Source organism: Neovison vison, chromosome 3, assembly GCF_020171115.1.
Source record: "Neovison vison isolate M4711 chromosome 3, ASM_NN_V1, whole genome shotgun sequence".
NCBI classification, from domain to species: domain Eukaryota; kingdom Metazoa; phylum Chordata; class Mammalia; order Carnivora; family Mustelidae; genus Neogale; species Neogale vison.
Genome location: NC_058093.1, coordinates 112,472,518 through 112,495,784, shown reverse-complemented (window position 1 = coordinate 112,495,784; position 23,267 = coordinate 112,472,518). Strand labels below are relative to the sequence as shown.

Sequence of the window (23,267 nt, the reverse complement as noted above, 5' to 3'; positions counted from 1 at the left end):
AGATATGAGGCTGGCCAGCCGGCGACTCCGGAATCGCTCGGCGACTACCCTTTTATTCCAACTGCCTGGGACTCAGCCCCACGAATGGAAAGCAGCCCTCTAAATTCAACCCCGTAGAGTCGGCGCCAGCCAATAAAGTGCGCGGACTCAGACCACGTGACAGTAGCGGGGCGGTGCTCTGGCTGCTCCGGGATCTCTATGGTTTTCGCGGCTCGCTAGAGGGCGTGTGGTCCACTGGAGGACTCCCTACATTCTTCCTCCATTACCTCACTGCCTCCGGTTGCTGCTGGGATACTGGAGGACTCGGGTCCCGGCTAGACTCAGTCCTCCAGCAGCCCGGGGAATACCTCTAGCAGTTCTTCCCTGCCGCCACCGCCGCCCCGCCGCTTCCTCCTCCGCCCGCCCGCCGGCCTTCTTCGCCCCGCCCCGTCCGCGCCGCGCGTCCGGCCCGCCCGCGGGCCCGCTTCTCTCGGGAGCCTCCACCTAGGCGCATGGCTCCATGAAGCAGGAGAAGAAGGCAGAGCGCGAGAGGTCCCGTCCACCCCAGCTGCGTCTGGGCCAGGAGAAAAGGTGGGAAACTCGGGCTGCGCCGCGCCCTCTTCCTCCTCCCCCGCCGGGCCCGGCCTCCCTCGGGCTGCTGCCGCCGTGCCCGCCGGGCCTTCTCACCCCAGAGCGAGCGGAGGGGCCCGGAAACGGGGTCTCTGGGGTCAGCGGCGGGGGTCCCGGGGCAGCGTGGGGGAGGGGCTGTCGGGTGGCGGGGGAAGAAGGCGAGCGGGGCCTGCGGGCCGCGTGTCCCCGCCGAGGGCAGGGGGGTCGGGAGGCTTTGCTGGGGAGGGGTAGGCGGACGCCCCTGCCCTGGGCCGCGAGGTGAGGTGAGGCGAGGCCAGGCGAGCCTCCAGCTCCTTTCTGCACTCCCTCCAGGAAACAGTCTCGGGTCTATGTAAAGTTTGGTGGTCTCCGGCGCCGCCTGGCGGCCCCCACCCACTGTCCCGCCGCCCCCTCCCCCGCCCGGCGTCTGGATTCCACCCCCGCGGCTCGGCCCTCGGTGCGCTACCCGTCGCTCTGGCGTCTCCCCAACTACCCCCAGAGCCTCGTACTCTCTTTCCCCACCCCTTTTTTTCTTACCTTTCACCTTTCTCTCTGCCTGCTTTGCCCCTCCCTGCTCCGGCCTCTCCTTGCCCACTCTCTCGTCCTTTTCTTGCCTAACTCTCTTTTCACGCGCACGCTTTTTCTCCTCTTTCTCTTCTCTTTTTTCCAAGCCCCACCCTCACTCTCTGCTTCCTTATCCACCCATAGCCCCATTTCCATTACCTCTTCAGCTTAAACTCTTTGGGTTTTTTGCCTCTCTCTCCTTTCCGGGCTTTAGGTTTTGCCCTTCATTCCTTGCCCTCCTCCCTTCCCTGTCCTGATCTGAACTCCTCACTTTGCTACACTCCCTTACCCTCATCCCTCTGGGCCTATCCTCTTTCACTGCCCTCTCCTTGGATAGTGTGGGTGGGGCTTGGAGTCTCCTGTTTACATCTTTGGGAATAGCTTAATTCTCTACTACTTTGGGGTGGGGAGAGTTGTTGAAGAGATTATGAAGAGATTTGTGCAAAACTAATAGTAAGGATGGATGACTCTTACCAACAATTATCATGTCCACCTGGGGTGACAAGATGACCTGTCCTCAGGACCCTAGCATGCTGTCCAGTAATTCTTCAACACCATCTTTGCAGAGGATTTGGGAATGTGCTTGTATTCTGAAACCAGTAGAGAGCCTTGAAATGGTATATCTTGGCCTGAGAGCAAGTTTTGATCTAAATTAGTGGTGGAGAAGTTTTAATGTATGTCTCATGTTCAGGTTCAATAAAACCTTTGATCCTCTGTGTCCTCCCTTCTTGGTGATGACGCTAAGGATGAGGTGATTCAGTGCCTGGGACTGACATTGCTACCTTATATTTAGATTTGGAAATGTTTTGAAGTAGGGAGAGCTTGTTCCTAGCTGTTGTTTTCTTTTTCTTTTTTTTTTTCTTTTTTCCTAGAAATTGCTCAATGGAGTTGTAATTTTTCAAAAACGGTATCTTCTGGGCTGCCTTGATTTTGTTCATTCACTGCACCTGCATTTCTGTCTTAGGTACAGGGAGAAGGAATGGAATCGGAAGGAAGAAAGTTCATTTCCGAGACAAAATAATTCCTCTCCTCTGTTATAGCTGTTCCCCTGGCAATACAAACTATCTGCTTTCAGTGAGTATTACCTTGGACATATTTAGAATGTTTAGAATTTGTTGCTGTTGTTGGTTTTAGTCCTGTGCTAGGACATTAGGATATAGGTTTACTTTCTCACTTGTATTTTTCTGCTTCCTTGAGAAGGTCCTAATACTAATGAATTTCCTTCTGCTTGCTCTCCTAAAGTAAATTCATAAAGACAAGTTTATTTTCCATAATCCCAGTAGAGTGACCTAGATAGTGATGTAGTATTATGCTTACCCTTTACGTTTTTTAAAAGTACATAAGGTCTGACTCCCTCCCTTCCCAAGTAACTAATTTTTAAGACAACCAAAGATCAAAACTCTGAGGTTAATGCAGTTCCTAGTCAAGGTCAGTTATTGGGTCTCTTCCATATGGTTATAATCTTCAGAGATTTTTGGAACATTTTGCCCTAAATCTGCAATGATGATACTATTTTCCGGAAAATTTTTTATTATAGCCGCATCCCCTTGAGTTTATTAAATGTGGTATGCTAAAACTTGTAAGATAGTTTTTCACACTGCTTCACATCTTATTGGAGCCTTACAATCCCTCTGTGAGGGAGACAGGACAAATATTTTCATTTTACAAATGAAAGAACCAAGGCCCCAAAATATCTGGCACTTTGCCATAGATCACACAGTAAAGGGAGAGGAATCTAAAAACAAAACTTCTAACTCCTCTGTTTTTCTTTAAGCTAAGTTGAAATGAGAATATATAGTTCTGTGCATTTTGTAAATCTGTGTAAGTTTTAAAAGCAGTTATATAGGTAGATCTGAATTTTGCGGGATCACTCTCATCCTAAGATCAAGTGTATTTTGCGGGGAAATTTTTCAGACAGCAAGTATTTGGATATGTGTATGTGTGTATTTTGAGGTTTCAAAAATATAAAAGTGATAGTTTGAAATGATTACCAGAATGTTTATCTGACTATTTCTTGAAATAGTTACATAAGTAGGCCAGAATTACAGTTCAGGTGCCATTTTCCTACTCATACAATATAATTATTGATTTTCGGTTCAACTCTTTATCACAAAGGAAACAACAACCCGTTCCCTTCTGTATAAAGCTTGATTTGAACAGACATCTGGACACTAGGTAATAACAAGAAAAACCAGAGACTCCTTTTTTTCTTTGCCTCTTTCCTACCTCCCAGATCTATTTGTTAGAAGGTCATGCTCCCCAATAAGTTGTTTTAAGCTTATCTTCAAGAGGTGAATCTAGATTTTGTTTTTTCATCTCCAAGCTTTTCTAGACATTTTAATCTGGTTATTGTTTGAGATCTAACTACTTTGACACAGAGGTTCCATTAGTACTCATATGTCAAGACTTCTACAATAAATAAACTATTTAGCAAGTTTCATCTTTTTTTAGTGTGTGTATGTAAGCTTAAGAGAAGACTCTGGTAGATTAAAAGTGTGGGCAAGTCAGGCAGCCCAGTATTCATTCTCTGTATTTTCTGGCATCTCACAGTGGATAGATCAGTGGATGATTTATTAGAAGCCATTGCTCTGCAAAGAGGAAAAACATCAAGGTCATTAGAGTAATAATTTCATGTTAGTGATAAGATCTTTTAGACTACAGTGTAGTTCTTAAAGATTTAATTTATTTGACTACAAGGTAGTTGTTAATAGAATTTTGTTATGAGGGCATTTATTTCTCTAGAAATTTTAAGAATTTTAAGCTATTTTTCTTTGTAATATACCCTATCATAGTGGTAGTGTTAATAATACTAGACACTCTAATAAATAATAGTTACGTGTCGAGGAATGCTAGATGCTTTTCATGGCTTATTCATTGAATGGTCACAGATCATCCTCTGTGTTATCAGGAGCCTAAGTCCACAGAGATGTGACAACCCACCTGAGTTTGTGTAGCCAGTACATGACAAGTCAGAGTTAGAATTTGAGCCTAGACTATAATCCCAGAGCCTAGGCTCTGTCCTCTGATGATGGGTGCTGCTCTGTGAAGATGTCAGTGAACTTGAGAAGCATGAGGGAGACCCAAAGCAGGGGAGGAGGGCCATCCTCCCGAGCTAGCCAGATCCGTCGGGGTATCTTCACATCTTCTCCTCAATACAGGTCTCTATACCTTCTTTATAAACATTAGCAGTTTATGAGATACCATTTGTCCTAACTCCTGATATAATAAATTATTTCCCAGGGAAATAATATTCCAGTGCGTAGCTCTTAAAGCATCCCATCATTCAAAAAAAAAACTTCTCAAATACAGTTTTAGAAGCTAGGTATGGCCTGTCAAAGGAAGGCCTTGAGCAAATCTAAAGTTAAATACCACCCATGGCTAAGTCCAGGACTGACCAGTGACTAATGTGTTTTAGCAAAGAAAGCAGCTGTAAGCATAAATCAAACCAAGACATTAATTTAAGGGATATCTGATCTAATTTTTAGAATGAATCGGCCACATTGGATATTCATTTAGCTATGAATTAAACCATTCCTTGGTTTGGGCTGAATAGAGTTGATGTCAATAAGAATACATACTAGTAATTCAGTTTCCTTCAGCTTCTAACACACCTCACAGTTGGCACCTCACAATAGAACCAAAGGTCTAAAGATTAGCTTGTGCCTTAAGCATTCTTTTTATAAAAAAGACAAACCAGTGAAATAACTCAGAGATCTGTAGATAAGATTGTTGGTATGTGGGGCGCCTGGGTGGCTCAGTGGGTTCAAGCCTCTGTCTTCAGCTTAGGTCATGATCCTAGGTCCTAGGAACCAGCCACACTGGGCTCTCTGCTCCGCTGGGAACGACTTCCCTGTCTCTCTCTCTGCCTGCCTCTATGCCTACTTGTGATCTCTCTCTATCAAATAAATAAATAAAATCTTTTATGAAAAAATTTAAAAAGATTGTTGGCATGTAAACTATATGCAGGGCACTGTATTAGGTGTTGTAAAAGAAAACACAAAAAGACCACCCGGCCTCTGAGACTAAAGGTAATGAGTTCAGTGCTGTCTGGAATTGAGGTGGCATGGTAAGTAAGCCACCCAGTGTGGTGCAACAGAGCACTGCTCAGGTTCCCCCACAGAGGGAAGAAGAGTTACCATCTTCTGTTATGGACCCTAATGAAGGTCAAAATGCCTTGACTGTTGCATATCAGATAAAGGGTGTGGTGCCTTTTTCAACAGTAAACATGCTTCCTTATACTTGACACAGGTTAGGAGGTCCTGAAGGAAGAGGTAAACTGTGATTCCTATTACTTCTTCAGCTTTTGTGGAAGTATGGGTGTTGTCTCCATTTGGTGGAAATCTAGTTTTAATTTGTTCATTCTCATTGATTGGTCTAAAGTAGATAGGCAGTAGGAAAATGAAATCAATGCTGCTGGCATTTTAATTTTTTATTATTTTTTTAAAGATTTTTTATTTATTTATTTGACAGACAGAGATCGCAAGAGGACAGAGAGGCAGGCAGAGGGAGAGGGGAGAGCAGGCTCCCCGCTGAGCAAAGAGCCTGATGTGGGGCTCGATCCCAGGACCCTGAGATCATGACCCCAGCCGGAAGGCAGAGGCTTAACCCACTGAGCCACTTAGGCACCCCATTGCTGGTTTTTTTAAAGTGGCCCTCAAGAAGCGCCTGGGTGGCTCAGTGCGTTAAGTGTCTGACTCTTGATTTTGGCTCAGGTCATGATCTCAGGGTCCTGGATGGAGCCCCACATCAGGCTCCATGCTTTGCATGGTGTCTGTCCCTCTCCCTCCACACTTCCCCCTGTATGTGTGTGCACACACTCTCAAATAAATAAAATCTTTTTTTAAAACAGTGGCCCTTGAGGCACCTGGGTGGCTCAGTTGGTTAAGCACCTGCTTGGGCTGAGGTCATGATTGCAGATCCTGGGATTGAACCCTGCGTTGGGCTCCTTTCTGAGCGGGGAGCCCACTTCTTCCTCTCCTGCCGTTCCCCCTTCTTGTGTGCTCTCTCTGCGTCAAATAAAAAATATCTTTAAAAAAAAGAAATGGCCCTTGAGTTTAGCTTTGAAAGAGTAAACCAGCTAAAGGCTTAGAAGGGTCTCAGTGATATATGTGTTTAATAAAGGTGGTTGATGCGTTCAGTGCCGTCTGGGATTGAGGTGGCATGGTAAGCCACCCAGCCCAGAGCAACAGAGGAAAGAAAAGTTTTTATACCCGATTCCACTTATTTCAGACGAACCGACTTCATAGTATCCATTCAGGAACTCCTATATCAAAGTACCAATGTTGGTAGTTTACATGAAGTTTGGGGGAAGGGTAAGAACAAATGCACATGCAGCTTTAGAAAAGGTAGAATGCATCATTAGGAGTAATTTGTTTTTAACTGGTTAGTCTGTTGTATTGAAATACTGTTCTGAGTTCTCTTAGGCTGTACTCTCAGAAGCCCAGCTTTTGGAGAAACCAGTATCTCTTAGGTCATTGGAGGTCAGTCCTGGGAGCTGAGTTGGGGACTGCTTTGTTGTGGTGAGATGGCTCACTTTGTTGGAGTAGGATTAAAAGAACCTTAAAGGGAAAGTTACATTTTTGTTGTCGTTGTTTTAAGATTTCATTTGTCGGAGAGAAAGAGTGCACAAGCAGGGGAGCAGCAGGCAGAGTGAGAAGCAGGCTCCCTGCTGAGCAAGGAGCCCCATACAGGACTCCATCCCAGGACCCTGCTATCATGACTTGATCCAAAGGCAGACACTTAACCAATTGAGCCATCCAGGGGATCCCTCAAAGAGAAAGTTTTGATCAAATTGGTAGACAGGGTTGATAATCTAAATAAGTATTTACTAACCGCACTCTCATTTCCTTCACATTCTTCACCTGTAAGTCACTCATTATTTGCCTTAGGCCAACAGATAAGTAAAATATTGGCCTCCTTAAAAACATGTCTTCAGGGGTGCCTGGGTGGCTCAGTGGGTTAAATAAAGCCTCTGCCTTAGGCTCAGGTCATGGTCTCAGGATTCTGGGATTGAGCCCCACACTGGGCTCTCTGCTCAGCAGGCTCTCTGCTGAGCAGAGAGCCTGCTTTTCCCTCTCCCTCTACCTGCCGCTCTGACTACTTCTTGTGCTCGCTCTCTGTCAAATAAATAAAATCTTCAAAATTAATTAATTAAGGGGGGGCATGTCTTAAGCCCCCTGCAAGGTAGCCAGTGACATCCACTTCAGACTAATGGCAGTGGCAGGGGCACTGATCATTTTCAGGGTCGTGGTTTAAGATGTTGGCTTTGGGCATAGGTCATTTTTTAGGCCATTTTGTTTTATTATTTATTTTTAATTTGTTTAGTAATCTCTGTACCCAAAGTGGGGCTTGAACTCACAATGCTGAGATCAAGAGTTGCATGCTGTTCCAATTGAGCCAGCCAGCGCCCCTCCTGCTCCGTTTTTATTGACAGGATTCTGTGAACTATTAAGTTCGTTTTAGTATACCCTTGAATATAATTCAGTGTAATTCAAGCCCTTGGGAAATGACTGAATCCAATGGATATTATTGGCAGACCTCATCTTCTCTGTGACTTTGGTGGAAGGACCCAGGCCTTGGAGACTGACAGATTGTGGTTCAAATCCTAACTCTGCTACTTAGTGGCAGTTTGATTTGGGGCAAGTTATCCTGCTTCTTTTTTTTTTTTTTTTTTTTTTTAAAGATTTTATTTATTTGTCAGAAAGAAAGGAATAGAGAGCGAGCACAGGTAGACAGAATGGCAGGCAGAGGCAGAGGGAGAAGCAGGCTCCCTGCCGAGCAAGGAGCCCGATGTGGGACTCGATCCCAGGACGCTGGGATCATGACCTGAGCCGAAGGCAGCTGCTTAACCAACTGAGCCACCCAGGCGTCCCTATCCTGCTTCTTAAGGGCAAGTTTCCTCCTTTGTGAAGTGGTAGTAACATTGTCGGCCTTGCTGAATGGTTTCAAGGATTCAGTGTAATATTTAAAGTGTACCTGTTGAGAGCAAGCACTGATCTAAGTGCTAAGTACATAACGGATTCCTGGCCCTCTAGGATTTCCATCCTAATGGGACAGTGAAATATGAGCCTAGGTGATAAGAGCAGCTAGATATATTGCCACCTACTAGGTACCAGGCACTGTTTGAATCACTTTATGCATATTAAACTAATTTAATTCTCCTAAAACCCCAAGAGGCAAGTAGGAAGTACTACTATTCCCATACTGAGGAAACTGAGTCATAGAGAGCTTGATCCCGGAGGAATCAGAATTTGAACAGACCATTTGGCTCTGGAGGCAGCATTTTTAACCCAAGACAGTTCTCTGTCTTTTAACAGTCTAAACAAGAAAGACAGCAACATCCACACTCAGAAACAAACTTGTCATTGGTGGTGGGGGGGGGGTTACTTGTCATTGGTGGTGGAGGGGTAGGTACTTACCTAAGGCTTTCTCAAAAAGAAACCTGTGTCAATCCAGACATTGAAGTGTACAAACTATGATCCCTCAGCTACAAGCAATTTTCATCTCACTAAGAATTGCCCTAAGTACAAAAATAGTATTTTGTTATGGATCAGCATATATCAAGAACAAAAATAGGGGCGCCCAGGTGGCTAAGTCACTTAAGTGTCTGCCTTCAGCTCAGGTCATGATCCCAGGGTCCTGGGATCAAGTCCCACATCGTTCTCCCTGCCCATTGGACAACCTGCTTCTCCCTCTCCCCATGCTTGTGTGTTCCCTCCCTCCCTCTTCTCTCTCTGTCAAATAAATAAAATCTTTAAAAAAAAAAAAAATCTTGTGAATTTTTTGTATTTCATTCAGCCTAAAGTGACAACTTATTTGTGTAGAGATAATGGCTTTGCAGATGGGCATGTAAATATCTAATTTGATTTAAAAGGTTGTAGAATTGGGGCGCCTGGGTGGCTCAGTAGGTTAAAGCCTCTGCCTTTGGCTCAGGTCATGATCCCAGGATCCTGGGATCGAGCCCCACATCGGGCTCTCTGCTCAGCAGGGAGCCTGCTTCCTCCTCTCTCTCTGCCTGTCTCTCAGCCTACTTGTGATCTCTGTCTGTCAAATAAATGAATAAAATCTTTAAAAAAAAAAAAAAGGTTGTAGAATTTACAACCAAAATACTATATTACAGAGCAGTGCATAAAAAGGCAAATTATGTGTTGTTTTTTTTTTTTTAAAGGCAATTAATGTGTTATATGTCCAAATCACAGAGAGATTTAAGTGTGCTTTTTTTGAAGTCAGCAGAATTTTACAAACTTTGGTATTATTGACATTGAAATAACTAGGATCTATTTTCCTGATTCTGTTGACTCTGTTCCTTCTGTTGAAGGAATATTGGTTGTGTTATAACTGTCCATTTTTACATTAGGCTGTTTAAGAAAAAAAATTCAGTAAAAAAAAATTCCTTCCTTCCATTTACATCATCAGATGGGGTGTTCTGGTTTCCTGGCCCATCCGCTGCCACACATTGTTACGCTGAGTGGCTTTGCATGCATCTGCCTTGCTGTGACAGGGAGGAAATGGCTACCTCACCAAAGGCAAAGGTTCCTACTAGGTTGTAGCTTTTTTTGAATTGGGGTTTTGAAAGGATAGAAAGATGTGTAGACATTGGAGTGAGTTCAGAGAACCAAAGTAAATGAGCAAGGCATCGGAGAATGAGAGCTGTGAGGATGGAAAGGTGGGAGCCTTGTGTTGGAAGGTGTGCTCTTTTCAGAATGGCAGCTAACTGCTTTTCATATTCACTCGGGTCTAGGGCTGAAATCACAGATTTAGGTTAGTGATGAGTAAAATGCTGAAAGGATGTGGTTAACGAGGAGAAGCATGAAGATTCCTCTGGGACTCTTTAAAAATAGGGTGGTCTAATTTGGAGGCCCTAAAAGGTAGAGGACTGCAGTGACGAAAAGTCTGACAGGTCCAGTGCTATCTTGCAATCTTGAAATGTCCTCATGCAGCTCCACAATGGCTGCCACCCGCCCGCCCTTCTGCGCTAGGGAGTCCTGGGCAAGAGGGGCTGCTCGTTGCTTGCCTCTATCTGTGATGATCATAAGGCTTTATAGTAAAGGAAAAATAGTTCTTTAGGAAAAGGTCAGACGTCCCTCGTCTGCAACTGAGGATCTCTTCCAGTCATGCTGGTCCACAGCCTTTTGTGATCTGGTGACTGGATGAGAAAAAGAATTTGGTGACTTTCTACATAGACGCTTTCTTTTTTATTTTTGCTTTCTCCTTTTAACTAACCTTTTGAATTAATGTGTAACTGTTCTCTTTTTGGTCAGGGTTCTGCAGCATTCCAGACCTCGAGCACTGAATCAGGATGGGAAAAAGACGTTGTGTTCCTCCACTTGAGCCCAAGTTGGCAGCAGGCTGTTGTGGGGTTAAGAAGCCCAAGTTATCTGGAAGTGGAACGCATAGTCACGGGAACCAGTCCACAACTGTCCCCGGCTCTAGTTCAGGACCTCTTCAAAACCACCAGCATGTGGATAGCAGCAGTGGTCGGGAGAATGTGTCGGACTTAACTCTGGGACCTGGAAATTCTCCCATTACACGAATGAATCCCGCATCGGGAGCGCTGAGCCCTCTTCCCCGGCCCAATGGAACTGCCAATACCACCAAGAATCTGGTGGTGACTGCAGAGATGTGCTGCTACTGCTTTGACGTCCTCTACTGTCACCTCTATGGCTTCCCACAGCCACGACTTCCTAGATTCACCAATGACCCCTAGTGAGTAAATCAGTCAGGTGCAGGGGACATTAAGAAAGCCATGATGCTGTCTTTCTTGGGTTGTTCTCTTGAGAGAGTCTGGCACTTAAAAAAGCTTTAGTATCATTCAGGCAGAGGATAATGGGAATAGGATAATGAGAAATGTCTAGACAATATCTAGAACAATACCTGGATTCAGTAACAGAAGAGGTCTAGGTTACACTTGGCAGAGGTCTAGGTTTGTTTTTAAGGTAATGTTGTAGAAATTAGGATTTTGTTCTTGGTTCTTCTTTTGGTTTGTTGGCTTTATATTGCAGTGGGTAGGTAATTCAACCTCTTGAGTGAAGATACCACATATAACATCATTGTGGACCCAGGTGTTGAAGTCCAAGAGAATTGGAAGTGTCTGAGGGCCAGGCTAGAGAATAGGAGCACATTTATTGGGAGCTATGATGCTCTTAATAAGAGTCCCCTCACTTTGTTCATCAGTAATCCCATGGTGATCCCACATGGCTACTCACACCCCACCAAGAATGTCAGAATCTGCTTTACTGTTTTTACCACAAGACTCCATCATTTTTGTCCCGAACTGGGATCAGTGATTTAAACGGAGTATGTATAAAGTGAAGTAATCCATGCCTGTGTTTTCTTCTTCCACAGAATTGGAAGTAACTCTGAGCTACCTGGCCTTCTTTCCTTCCTTTTCTTTTTTTTAATTTAAATTTTAGAGAGTTAACTTACAGTGCAATATTGGTTTGTGGAGTAGAATTCAGTGATTCATTATTTATATATAACCCCAGTGCTCATAATAACAAGTGCCTTTTTTTTTTAAGATTTACTTATTTTTTGTAGAGAGAGAGAGAGAGAGAGAGAGCATGTGAGCAGGGGGAGGTGCACACGGAGAGGGAGAGAGAATCTCAAGCAAACTCCCCAAGCAGAGTCTGACATAGGACTCAGTCTCACAACCCTGAGATCATGACCTGAGCCAAAACCAACAGTCCGATATTTAGCCACCTGAGCCACCCAGGTGCCCCACAATTACCCATCACCCATAGGGACACCTTGGATGGCTCAGTTGGTTAAGTGTCTACCTTCTGCTCAGGTGATGATCCATGGTCCTGGGATCAAGCTCCATGTCAGGCTTCCTGCTCAGTGGGGAGCCTGCTTCTCCTTCTGCCACTCCCCACTGCTTGTGCACATGCGCGCGCGCGTTCTCTCTCTCTCTCTCTCTCTCTCTCTCTAATAAGTAAAAAAAATGTAAATACCATTTACATTTTTTTAAATTATGAGACACATTGTCCCATCCACCTCCATCCATCAACCTTTAGTTTGTTCTGTACCATTGCGTCTCTTACAGCTTGTTTCTCTCCTTTTTTTTCTCCCTTCCCCATATGCTCATCTGTTTTCTTTCTTAAATTCTACATATGAGTGAAATCATAATGGTATTTGTCTTTCTCTGACTGACTTATTTCACTTAGCATAATATACTCTAGCTCCAGCCACATCATTACAGATGGCAAGATTTCATTCTTTTTGACGGCTGAGTAATATTCCATTGCATATAATATATATCACATCTTTATCCATTTGTTAGTCAGGGAACATTTGGGTTCTCTCCATACTTTGGCTGTTGTTGAGGTAGATAGATGTGTGTGTGTGTGTGTGTGTGTGTGTGTGTGTGTCTGTATATACAATATAAATTTTTTAAGGGTTTTTTTTTTTTTTTTTTTAAGATTATTTATTTATTTATTTATTTATTTGACAGAGAGCACAAGCAGGCAGAGAGGAGGGAACCAGGCTCCCTGCTGAGCAGAGAGCCCAACGCGGGACTCGATCCCAGGATCCCGGGATCATGACCCGAGCTGAAGGCAGAGGCTTTAACCCACTGAGCCACCCAGGCGCCCCTTAAGATTTTATTTTTAAGTAATCTCCATATTAACTTGGGGCTGGAGCTCACAACCCTGAGATCAAGAGTCTGTTCCTCTGACCCATCCAGCCAGGTGCCCCTGAACTGGCTTTAAAAGAACACTGAAGAGATGCTTTTGGAGCATTCATTGACCTAAGATTACTCATTCATTCAGCTGTTAATGCCATATTGGAGCAAGCATAGCCCCACTGGTCAGGGAATGGAGAGGGTATGAAGAAAAAGTCCTCACTTTTGAGAAACTTACCAAGTTGGCAAATCACACACACAAAGCTAAATAATGTGTTATGGCACATTGGACAGAAGTAGAGGGAAAGTTATTCCTGTGCGATTGTGTCAGAGGAAAGAATAGAGAAATGTAACTTTTTAGGGACATATTTCCAGGGGAAATTCAGAAAATTCTTGACTGAACAGGAGGCGATTCTAAGCCTTCATCCTTATGGGATCAGGTGTGTCCCACGCAAGAGAGGGATGTGGACTTGGAAGAGTAGGTGTGGCTGCAGTGTTGTAGGGAATGGGCTGTTGTATTCAGGGGTTTATATTTCCATCGTGCAAACAGTGAAATTCTTGAGGGGTTTTGAGTAGGTTTGGGGACAAAAACTTTCGTGCTGTTCAGGTGTGTACTATAAGGAAAAGATAGGCAGCAGATCTGCTTAGTAACAGTGACCAAAGTAGATAGCTTTAAAAATTTAAGTTGATTTTTTGAAGTATTTTGCTCATTCTGAGAAATAAAGGCATAGGAGTACAGAGGAAATACCAGGATGAAGAGACAGCTCTGTAACCTGTTTATAAAAAATTCTGTTACCTCTAGTCTGATGTAGCTTGACAGTGACAACGCATGACTTTGGCCAAGAAGTAGAAAGTGATAGCTTCTAATAACAGGCTTTCTTGCAGAAACATTGTTTCCCGTCCCCCCAAACATTTAAGAGCAGGACAAGGGGCAGAGATAATTAGGGGAGTAATGGGGGGTTGCAGGGAATGGGGGGGAAGTTATGCAAGCCCAGTGTCAAGTAACTGGGGAACATGGACAATCCTAAAAATAGAGTAAAGAAAAGGAGAAAGACTTGGAAAATTAGAAGTTGAGTCCTGGCCAGAGGGAAAGGAAAGTAGCACAGACATGTCAAAGTGAATTAAAAGTATCAGTAAGGATCATAGGAAGGGCTGCACAGCGCTCCTTTCTTCACACTGTCTTACTGTGGACTCCCCTCTCTCTCCATCCAGAGACTACATAGTCCCACAAAGGCAGAGTCCTTCGGATAGCCACAACTCACAAAACAATCCTTTTGGGGAATAACAGAAATGAATGGGGCAAAAGCAAAGGTTTTGTTACTACCCATGATTGATTTGGGGCTGGAGAATGTTTTTTGTTTTGCTTTTGTAGTCCGCTTTTTGTGACATGGAAGACAGGGCGGGACAAGCGGCTTCGTGGCTGCATTGGGACCTTCTCAGCCATGAATCTTCATTCAGGACTCAGGGAATACACGTTAACCAGGTAATGACACCAGACATAAGCTTTATAGATAAATTGGCTAGAATTGAAACAACTGCCTGACTTTATTTCTTCTAAATGGTAAAGTTTGAGTGTTCTCTTTTTGGTAATCAGGGTGTACGGGGGCTTTAATCTGGTGAGTTACTCAGCTGTTCAAGTGTAGACATTTAATAGCATCAAGTTATTTTTAGCATATTAGTGCGGATAGATAATCAATATTCTCTGCTTAGCTCAGGATTCATAAATTTTCAGGCACATAATGTTGGCTCTCGGCTCCAGAGCAGCCTCACTTATGTTTTCTGTCCCCCTCCAGTGCACTTAAGGACAGCCGATTTCCCCCCTTGACCCGAGAGGAGCTGCCTAAACTTTTCTGCTCTGTCTCCCTCCTTACTAACTTTGAGGATGCCAGTGATTACCTGGACTGGGAGGTGAGAACAGCCGCATTTGGAACTCTGCATCTCTCGTTGCATTTGGGTTCGGGTTAGTACATGGTAATGTATCTCCTTTATTGAGAGAGGGTACAAGAATGTTAAAGCTCAGTTTGGAAGCAGCTGGGGGCCACAAAGGTGATAGAAAAACTGCTGTGATCTTAGAAGTGGGAAGAAATGTGAAGTCTTTCTTTTCCTGTGTCTTCCCAGTCCACTCCTATTCCATAGCCTTCTCCCACGTCTAATAGGATATGATACTGGGGATAAAGAGCATTCCAGATCCCTCTTGTAAGCCCTTGAGTAAGAGTTGTGTGGAGTCATGAGCCTAGATGAAAGCCTTGTGGTATGTTCAGTGGAATAGATTAAAGGTGGAATAGTTCAGATTATTGGATAAGTGGTTGAGAGAATTTATTTCTATAACCCTCGTACTTGGAGAGCTGAAATTACTTTGGCTTCTATACCTGAGGCAAAGAGTTAGTCATGAAAAAGGAGCAGGTCTCCTTTTCTCAGACTTGGATCAAGCTGGTCAGGGGACAGTGTCAATTAAACGTGGTTGCCTGAAGTTCCATTAGAGTAAGTAAATGCTCTTTATTTGATTATTTCTCCTGTAGGTAGGGGTCCATGGGATTCGAATTGAATTCATCAATGAAAAAGGCGTCAAACGTACAGCCACATACTTACCTGAGGTTGCTAAGGAACAAGGTGAGTTTTACAAATGGAATTTCAATGAAGGATACTATTCAGTGTCACCGTTTAAAGGCAGGAAAGTGGCATTTATTGTCTTTGAGCCCAACTGCAACAAAAAATGAGTGCCTTTCTTCCTCTTAGTGTCTATCAAAGTTTTATAAAATGAGAAATAAACTCCCAAAATAATGCAGAAGCTGGGGAAGAAAAGGGGTAAAGACTTCCCTTACCCTCTTGTTTCACTTCCTCTCAGTGAAAAGTTTTATTCCTTGGCCCCCAAAACTAGAGGTAATTGTAGCAAAATTCCACCAATCAGTTGGACCATATTATAGAGTCCATTGTAAAAGGAAGTTGCCCATATCCGTGGATGTTGAATTTTTGATCATTAATTATTAGACCGCGTTATACTTGTTAAAAGGCAAAACATAATCTTCTCTATATTTAGAATATTTAGAAGAATACCTTTCAGTGTTGGTTGTGTGCTCTGTGATATGTAACCCAGTTTCTTTTCTCTCTTCATCCTTCTCACCTTCCCTTCCTCCTCTCCTGTCTGTTTTTGAAAATAACATGTAAAACACAGTATTTATTGGGTGTAAACTTGGAATAAAGAGAAATATCCAGTTCAGTGTATCAGTGAACTAATTATTTGGAGAGTGATTGCCTTATTGGTTTCCATCATGGTTGTGTTTAAACTTCAGAAGCAGTGTGGATGTGGGATAAAAAGGAAGCCTTTTAGCCACTTTGAGGCCGTAAGTCTAACATTTTTGTACAAAAAGGGACACCGTAAATATTTCCTAACAGTGAGATGTGGCAGTAACAGATAATCTGATTACTTGTGCCTTTTGAAAATTTGTTGGCAAAATTTAAAAATTGGGTGTAATTTAGGGGTTTCTCTTTGGTTTTCAGTTTTGATGTGTTTGGTTTTATCTGTTAAAAAGGTGCAGGAACAACACAATGATGTATGTGTGAACAACTTTCCTGTCCTTCGTGAAGGATTGGCATCCTTCCTGCTGTCAGTTCTCTGTAATAGATAACAGGACTCCTAGAAATCATCAGAGTAAAGGAAGGCCACGCAAAGACATAGAGGCTACAGAATTTGAATTCTCTCCTCTCACAGAACAGCCTTGGTTACCAGCACTAGACCAGCAGGCCAGTCTTAAGTTGAGACCATGTTTACTCCTAGATAATTAAAGTGGGATCACATCTGACAAGAAAGACACAAGAACAGGGGGCCTGGGGACAGCCATTATGGTGTTTGTCCAGTTATCATCTCATGTTTCCAATTCTACTTGGATGTCACTGAGGCAGACGGGGCTCTAGGGATGTGGGGCCATTGTCCAGAGCTCCCCTTGACCCTAGCATACCTGGCTGCTTCTCTTTTCTTGCCATTTGAGAACATACCCTACTCTTATGTCATCATGCACTGACCTCAGTGTGCCTCTCTTCTCCTCAGACTGGGATCAGATCCAGACAATAGACTCCTTGCTCAGGAAAGGTGGCTTTAAGGCTCCAATTACCAGTGAATTCAGAAAAACGATCAAACTTACCAGGTAACCCACTGTCTCATTTTCCTTGTCATTTTAATTTAGCTCGGGTTGGATGGAGGATACTTTTGATGGAAAGGACTAGAAAGAATTTTCTCCGCTAATGTCCCTCAAATAAAGAGATCTGGGTCAGGTTTAAGCTGGGAGGAAGCATGGCAGCAAAGGCAAAGATTTCCCAGTGTCCTGGGCATCTCTGAAGCTGAGTTGATGGCAGAGCTGGAGCAGAGTTCAAGCCACGATCAGGTGGTGGATGTCTTCGCCAGACCCACTGCTTGGGAGACTTAAGGGGGCAGACTGAGGTCAGCAATGAAGGCTGTCAGTGCAGAGGTCCAGGGTCAGTTGAAGTCACATGCAGTCAGGTGGCAGTGGATACAGGTGGCATGTTAACAGTGAGAGTTTTCACAGAGAGTTACAAGGAAATACCCCTCTCGTTGGGGGAGGATGCCTCAGTGTAGTAGAATGCACACGGACTTGGAGTCTGAATCCCAGCTCCACCACTGCTTAACTGTGTGACACCTGGGCCAGTTACTTACTCTGCCTCTCTGAGGGGGGAGGGGGACTTTCCTGTATGTAAGAAGTGAATGATAATGCCTTGGGGTTGTTTTAGAGTGTGGTAAGGTAATGTATGAAGAATTTCTAGCCCAGGGCCAGGCAATAATTATAGGTGGTCAGTAGATGTCAGTTCTCTTGCCATCCCTACTGAAATCGGAAACACTGAGAGGTTTAGCTTCTATGGGCTTCTGTGGGCCTCTGTTGGCCCCCTCATCTGTAAAATACTGAATAATCATATACTAACCTCACAGGTCTATTTGGAAGATAACCCAGTGTTTTTGAAATGCTTTGGATTCCAAAAAAAAAAAAAGAAAAAAACTTCAAATACAAAGCATTATTATTATTATTATTATTATAATTTATTTGAACAGCCATTTCCCTGTCAAAATTCAGGAATAATCACCTTGCAGTGGAGGAGTGATTACAGTGGGAAAGAGATGGCTCTGGGTAAGGATTGTCACACCCAGCTCCTGTGGTCTGTAGTAGGCTCCATAGGTTTGTAACACCCCATGCTTCGCATCCTGACTCATGGCTCTTTCCAGAGCAAAGCCAAAGTGCTATGAATTCTGTTCTGATGACCCTGTGATATGATATGGCATATTCATCTGGGAATTGAGACCCGTCCTTTATAGCCCCAGGATCCTTTAACCTGCTTCATCAGAATTTGACCCAGAATTAGGTATCTGTGCCCCTTTTAGTTATAAATAACTTGTTTGTTGCTTTTCTGCAAGTTAAGGTTGCATTTCTGTCAAATTTATCACATTTTATGCAGTAGATACGCAGTTTGCGCTGGGCATTGGTATAGCCATCTTCCAGTCTGCCACCCGTGTAATTTGACCTTGACATTCTTCATCCAGACCCCAGTAGCAGAATGCTTAAGAGCAGCCTGATAAGTAGTGTTTAAAGGTGGGATGTGCAGAAAATACATTCTCAGGGGTGAATTGTGATTGTGCTTTTTCATCTTGTTCATTTGTAATAAGAACATTGTTTTCTTGTGCTGTCTTTCATTTTCTGTAAGTAAGATTGCTCTTGGTCTTCCATTTTTATTCTTTCAAAATGTGGAATAAGCTTTTGGTTTTCTCTGCTGAGTGACTTTACAGAATGAAGAGTTTGAGGTTCCTAATACCCTTTCCTGTTTCCTTGTACAGGTACCGAAGTGAGAAGGTGACAATCAGTTATGCAGAGTATATTGCTTCTCGACAGCACTGTTTCCAGAATGGCACTCTTCATGCCCCGCCCCTCTACAATCATTACTCCTGACACACGGCTGCATGACCAGTCCCATCCCCCTGTGGCCACCAATGGCTATGACATCATTGGAGCAGATGCCTCCTCTTCCTGGTCCAGTTACTTCTATTACTGCACCATTTTATGATGCTAGCTTCCGTTGCCAAGTCTGCCTCCAGCTGACTGAGGGGGAGTGGGGTTATACTGAATGAAACAGAACTTGAGGGGCCCAAGCCTTATCTCAGCCTTTCCTCAATATGGGGTTCCGTTGGATTGGGGCTCCTCCATGACTAGTGAGAATTACCGTGTGGGTTCAGAAGACCCTTGGCATGCAGGTGCCACTGCTGATTTGCTGCCTCTGTGTTGGCCACACAGTGGAAGCCAGAATTGGTGGTTCACGAAGGCTTACCCCACACACACCCCTATAGCCTCCCCAGATCAAGTAGGTGTATTCCCCTGGCAGTCTGGGCAACGGAGACCAACAAGAAACATTTTTAGGTTGTTTTAAATTCCTTTTTTAAACTTCCAGTTTATTGCGTACCAAGAGTTGATCACAACCTCCATGCTTCATAAGTGGACGCCATGTTAGGGTTGAACGTGGGCACCATGAGTCCTCTGAGGCTCCTGGACAGAGACCCACATCAAGATCGGAAGCCCTTTGGATGGCGTGGCAGATCTCATTGCTCAATTAGCCTCGAAGGTTTTAATTCTCATCCCACTCTCAGCTGGATTTTCTGGCACTCTTCCTGCATTGAGTCTCCTGGTATTGAACAGAGCTCTGTGGTGTAGCCTGCTGAGGACTGGACTGGGATGCCCTTGGGAGGTCCTGAAATCATCGCTGCATGCAGTGAGAAAGGAGAGACCTCTTCCTTACCACCCGGCTACCTCACTCCTCTACTGGTAGCAGTGCCTATAGCTGGATCTAGGTTCTCAGAAGGCATAGGTTTTCCAACAAGCGCCTGGGTTGGGCTTTAGAAGGACGCATTGTCATAGGAGAGAATCCAGGGTCTCCAAGCTGTTTTTCTTTTCAGGCAAACATCCTGAGGGACCTTTAAGCAGAGGAGTTCCTTTGTCTAGTTTGCCTGGAGAAGTGGGAAGACTGTTGCTGTTTCAGTCCTTTCCAGGACTTTAGAACAAAGCAATGTAATTAAACAAGATGAATCTTTATCTTGCCTAACATGCTGGGAATCTTCACCCCACCGTGGCAAAGTTCCAAATAGCTCATTTTATTCTAGGTCATTCAGACTTTCATGGCATATTTCCCCTCCCCATTGTTGCTGATTCCAAATAGCTGTCAGCAGGTTTCTCCTCCCTCTTGCCTATTCCTCCCTCGTTTGGTGGCAGAGTTCATAGAAGCTGGGGACTTGGAAAATGCTTTGGAAACGTCACAGAGGCACTGCTGAAAAGATTCACAGGAAGAGGTGGCCAGTTGGAAGAAAGGACCTGGAGGGTGATACAGTGGTTTTCAACAACATGCTTAGAGAACTCTTGAAGTGGATTGGGTGTCAATCCGGTGAACACCATTGTTTTGATTTAATTTATTTTTTAAAGTTTATGTGGTGATGGTGTGGCTTTCCAAAATGGGCAAATATCCAAATCAAAAGAAATTTTGAGTTTTCTTCTGCCAGAAATGGGGGAGGGGAAGCAGGGACATAATCCAAGAAACGACACACTTGCCATTCTAGGTATTGCTGTCTCATTTCTTGGGAAGAAATGGATGAGGGTGAGCAGATTTGCTTGGTACCATCCTCTGCTGTTCATGAGGATATGGAATGTGCAAGGGAAGTGGGCTGACTTCAGGATGCCCAGGTCAGGCTGCACCACCCTATCTTAACTGTTGTGCTGTGTTGGCATCCTGCCACTTTTCCCTTGCAAGGTTAATGAAAAAAAGCTTTTGAAGATTAAGGGATTGTTTCGTGATTTCCTGCTGCTGAGAATAATAAATGTCTTGTTCACAAACAAATGTGACGATAGTTACTCTTAGGTGCCATGGATTGATGTCAGGGTGGTCAGCTCTGGACTAAACCACCCACCTCCAATTTGTACAACAGTATTGATACATAGGGCTACACTCATTACTGTTCAAGTGTTCTCTGTTAAAAGTTGTGTTTAATTTCTAAAGATTAAAAAAAGCAAAAAAATGGTGCTAAACTTTCACCCCTGAGCACGCTCAGTGAGACTGGTCATGCAAGCATTTACTACAGTGCCATGCTCTTCAAGCCTATTTTTTCTTGTAGAAATGTTGCCCTATTTGTCTTCCCCAATGTATAGTATGTTTTTTATTTTATTTTATTGAGGGTGGGGTAGGATACCTGCCGTTTAAAAAATGAACAGAAAATTTTAAAACCCACGAAATGGGGAAAAAAACCAGTGCACAAGAATTGGGCTGATTAAGCCCAGCACCACACTGAAGTGGGCTCAGTGGTTTTGGAGTGAAGAAGCCTTACTCCCTGCACATTCCCTCATGCTCCCATACAAGTCCAGCAGTGGAGATGCTCAAGTCCCTCTGGTCTGGTCAGGGGGACCCAGGAATCGACCAAGTAAAACTATTTGGCCCCATAAGAAATGCCACTGTTCGTGTCTGTCCTGAATGGGGCCTAGTCAGGAAGCAGTCTGAAAGTGTATGGTCATGGTCACCTCAATAAGATGTGTGGCAGGTGGCTCTCAGGAAAAATACTAAGTCTGGATCATCCATGTGGCAGCTTTGCATAGGGAGATGACGGCTCCGAACTGGAACTGAACTGCCTTCCACACGCTTGACCAAAGCAGTGATGAGGGTGGCCAGTACATGTGGTGTGAGTGGCAGGTGTAAAAAGAAGGGAATGTTTTCTGCTTGGTGTTTACTTTGTCCTTGGGCTGCTCAAGCTGAACAGTATGTAACTGCTGTAAAGGAACCAGCCCATGTTGGCTGGTTCAGTTCGGAGTTTGTTTCATCCCTAGCTGTGAGTGCCTTTTGGTCTGGAAAGTTGGATTGTCTCATAATACCCACAGCTAGGACATTCTCTCTGTAATTATGAATTGTTCTTGTTTTATGTTAACTAAAAGAGAATGTCTTTGATCACTAGGATTTGTCAGTGTTGGATTGTTTCCACTGTGAGGTTCTTAAACTTTTTCGCTTCATAATATTAAAGCAACTCATGTTAGAGAACCTTTCAGTGTGAAAGGTTTGTAGTTGAGACATTACATATATTTTATTGTTTATAATAAAAATCATCTATACAGAAGTCCTGGGTGTTAATTTTAATATTTGCACAAGACCTGTTTTCCATGATGTGTTAACACCTACACTTTCACTAACTGTTGATGCTATTTTCTATTGAGATTCTGAAGCTTAGGGAGCTATGTGTTTTGTTTTGTTTATTTTCATTCTTACTTCCCTGAAGCAAGAGACTTTGTATGGCCTTCAGTGCAAAGACTTCAGACCAATTCTTTGTATTACACTTGGTTGCCTCTTGGCTATATAACTTCTGAGTGCAAATCATTGAACTCTTTAACAAAGTATTGTAGAGAATAAATCATCATGGGTAAAAATTGTCTTTGTCCTTTTTTTTTTTTTTTTTGGAATAGTGGCAACAATATTTTTAAGTTTATTTCTTTTTTTTTTTTTTAAAGATTTTATTTATTTATCTGACAGAGAGAGATTACAAGTGGGCAGAGAGGCAGGCAGAGAGAGAGAGGAGGAAGCAGGCTCCCTGCTGAGCAGAGAGCCCGATGCGGGACTCGATCCCAGGACCCCGAGATCATGACCTGAGCCGAAGGCAGCGGCTTAACCCACTGAGCCACCCAGGCGCCCAAACTCTTTAACAAAGTATTGTAGAGAATAAATCATCATGGGTAAAAATTGTCTTTGTCCTTTTTTTTTTTTTTTTTTGGAATAGTGGCAACAATATTTTTAAGTTTATTTCAGTAATCTCCACCCAACGAGGGTATTGTACTCAAAACCGCAAGACCCAAGAGTCACACCAGTGTGTAGAGGAGTCTCCAGCTGAGTCAGCCAGGCACCCCTCACAGTTACCTTTCTTTTTTTTTTTTTTGAAGATTCTGTTTATTACAGTGCACACAAGCAAGGGGAGCGGCAGGGGAGTTGGGGGTAACAGGCTTGATCCCAGGACTCCGGGATCATGATCTAAACTGTAGGCAGACACATAACTGACAGCCACCCAGACACCCCATCATCTTATTTTTGAAGACAGCCACCCAGATGGTGTTTTTAGTCAGCCTGTGTGTTTTGCATGGTGTCCATGATCCTCAACGGTTTGGGTTTTGTTTTGTTTTATTTTGGTTTTTTTGCCCTTGTATTTTTTGTGTGGTTGGTAGCAATGCCACTGGCCTTTTAGAACCAAATTTCCTAAACTGAGGTTCATGTACCCTTTAAAATTTGGGTCTTTCTAGAAAGAAGGTTCATCATTCTCTTTAGATTTCCCTTTGAAACTGACCTTGTCCAAAAAGCTAAAAAACAAGCAGGGGCTGGGGGTTGGGGAGGTTGCTCAAATTGAAGATCTCATTTGGTAATGAATTAATCCAACCAAAGACCTTGAGACATACTGGTGTGGTCTAACCTTAAAGGGAAATGTTTATTTTGG

The 23,267-nt window shown here is 43.7% G+C and overlaps 1 protein-coding gene across 2 annotated transcripts; it reads left to right on the top strand.

Annotated features, from left to right (window-relative positions):
• Positions 1–406: 406 nt before the first annotated feature.
• On the top strand, positions 407–22,215 carry AMMECR1L (AMMECR1 like). Of its 2 annotated transcripts, XM_044242728.1 has the most exons (8): positions 407–570; positions 2,117–2,226; positions 10,413–10,857; positions 14,142–14,252; positions 14,563–14,677; positions 15,289–15,379; positions 16,815–16,911; positions 18,606–22,215. In XM_044242728.1, the coding sequence occupies exons 3-8, from the start codon at positions 10,451–10,453 to the stop codon at positions 18,715–18,717; spliced, it is 933 nt and encodes a 310-aa protein (XP_044098663.1). In that variant the 5' UTR covers positions 407–570; positions 2,117–2,226; positions 10,413–10,450; the 3' UTR covers positions 18,718–22,215. The 2 variants fall into 2 exon arrangements, with proteins under 2 accessions (XP_044098663.1, XP_044098664.1); XM_044242729.1 differs by lacking the exon at positions 2,117–2,226.
• Positions 22,216–23,267: the final 1,052 nt, after the last annotated feature.

Bases quoted from the DNA above. Each gene is read 5' to 3' on its own strand.
- AMMECR1L (XM_044242729.1), top strand. From the start codon at position 10,451: ATGGGAAAAAGACGTTGTGTTCCTCCACTTGAGCCCAAGTTGGCAGCA. The intron at 14,253-14,562 runs GTAATGACACCA...GTCCCCCTCCAG, and splicing joins AGGGAATACACGTTAACCAG to TGCACTTAAGGACAGCCGAT. The intron at 15,380-16,814 runs GTGAGTTTTACA...TCTTCTCCTCAG, and splicing joins TGAGGTTGCTAAGGAACAAG to ACTGGGATCAGATCCAGACA.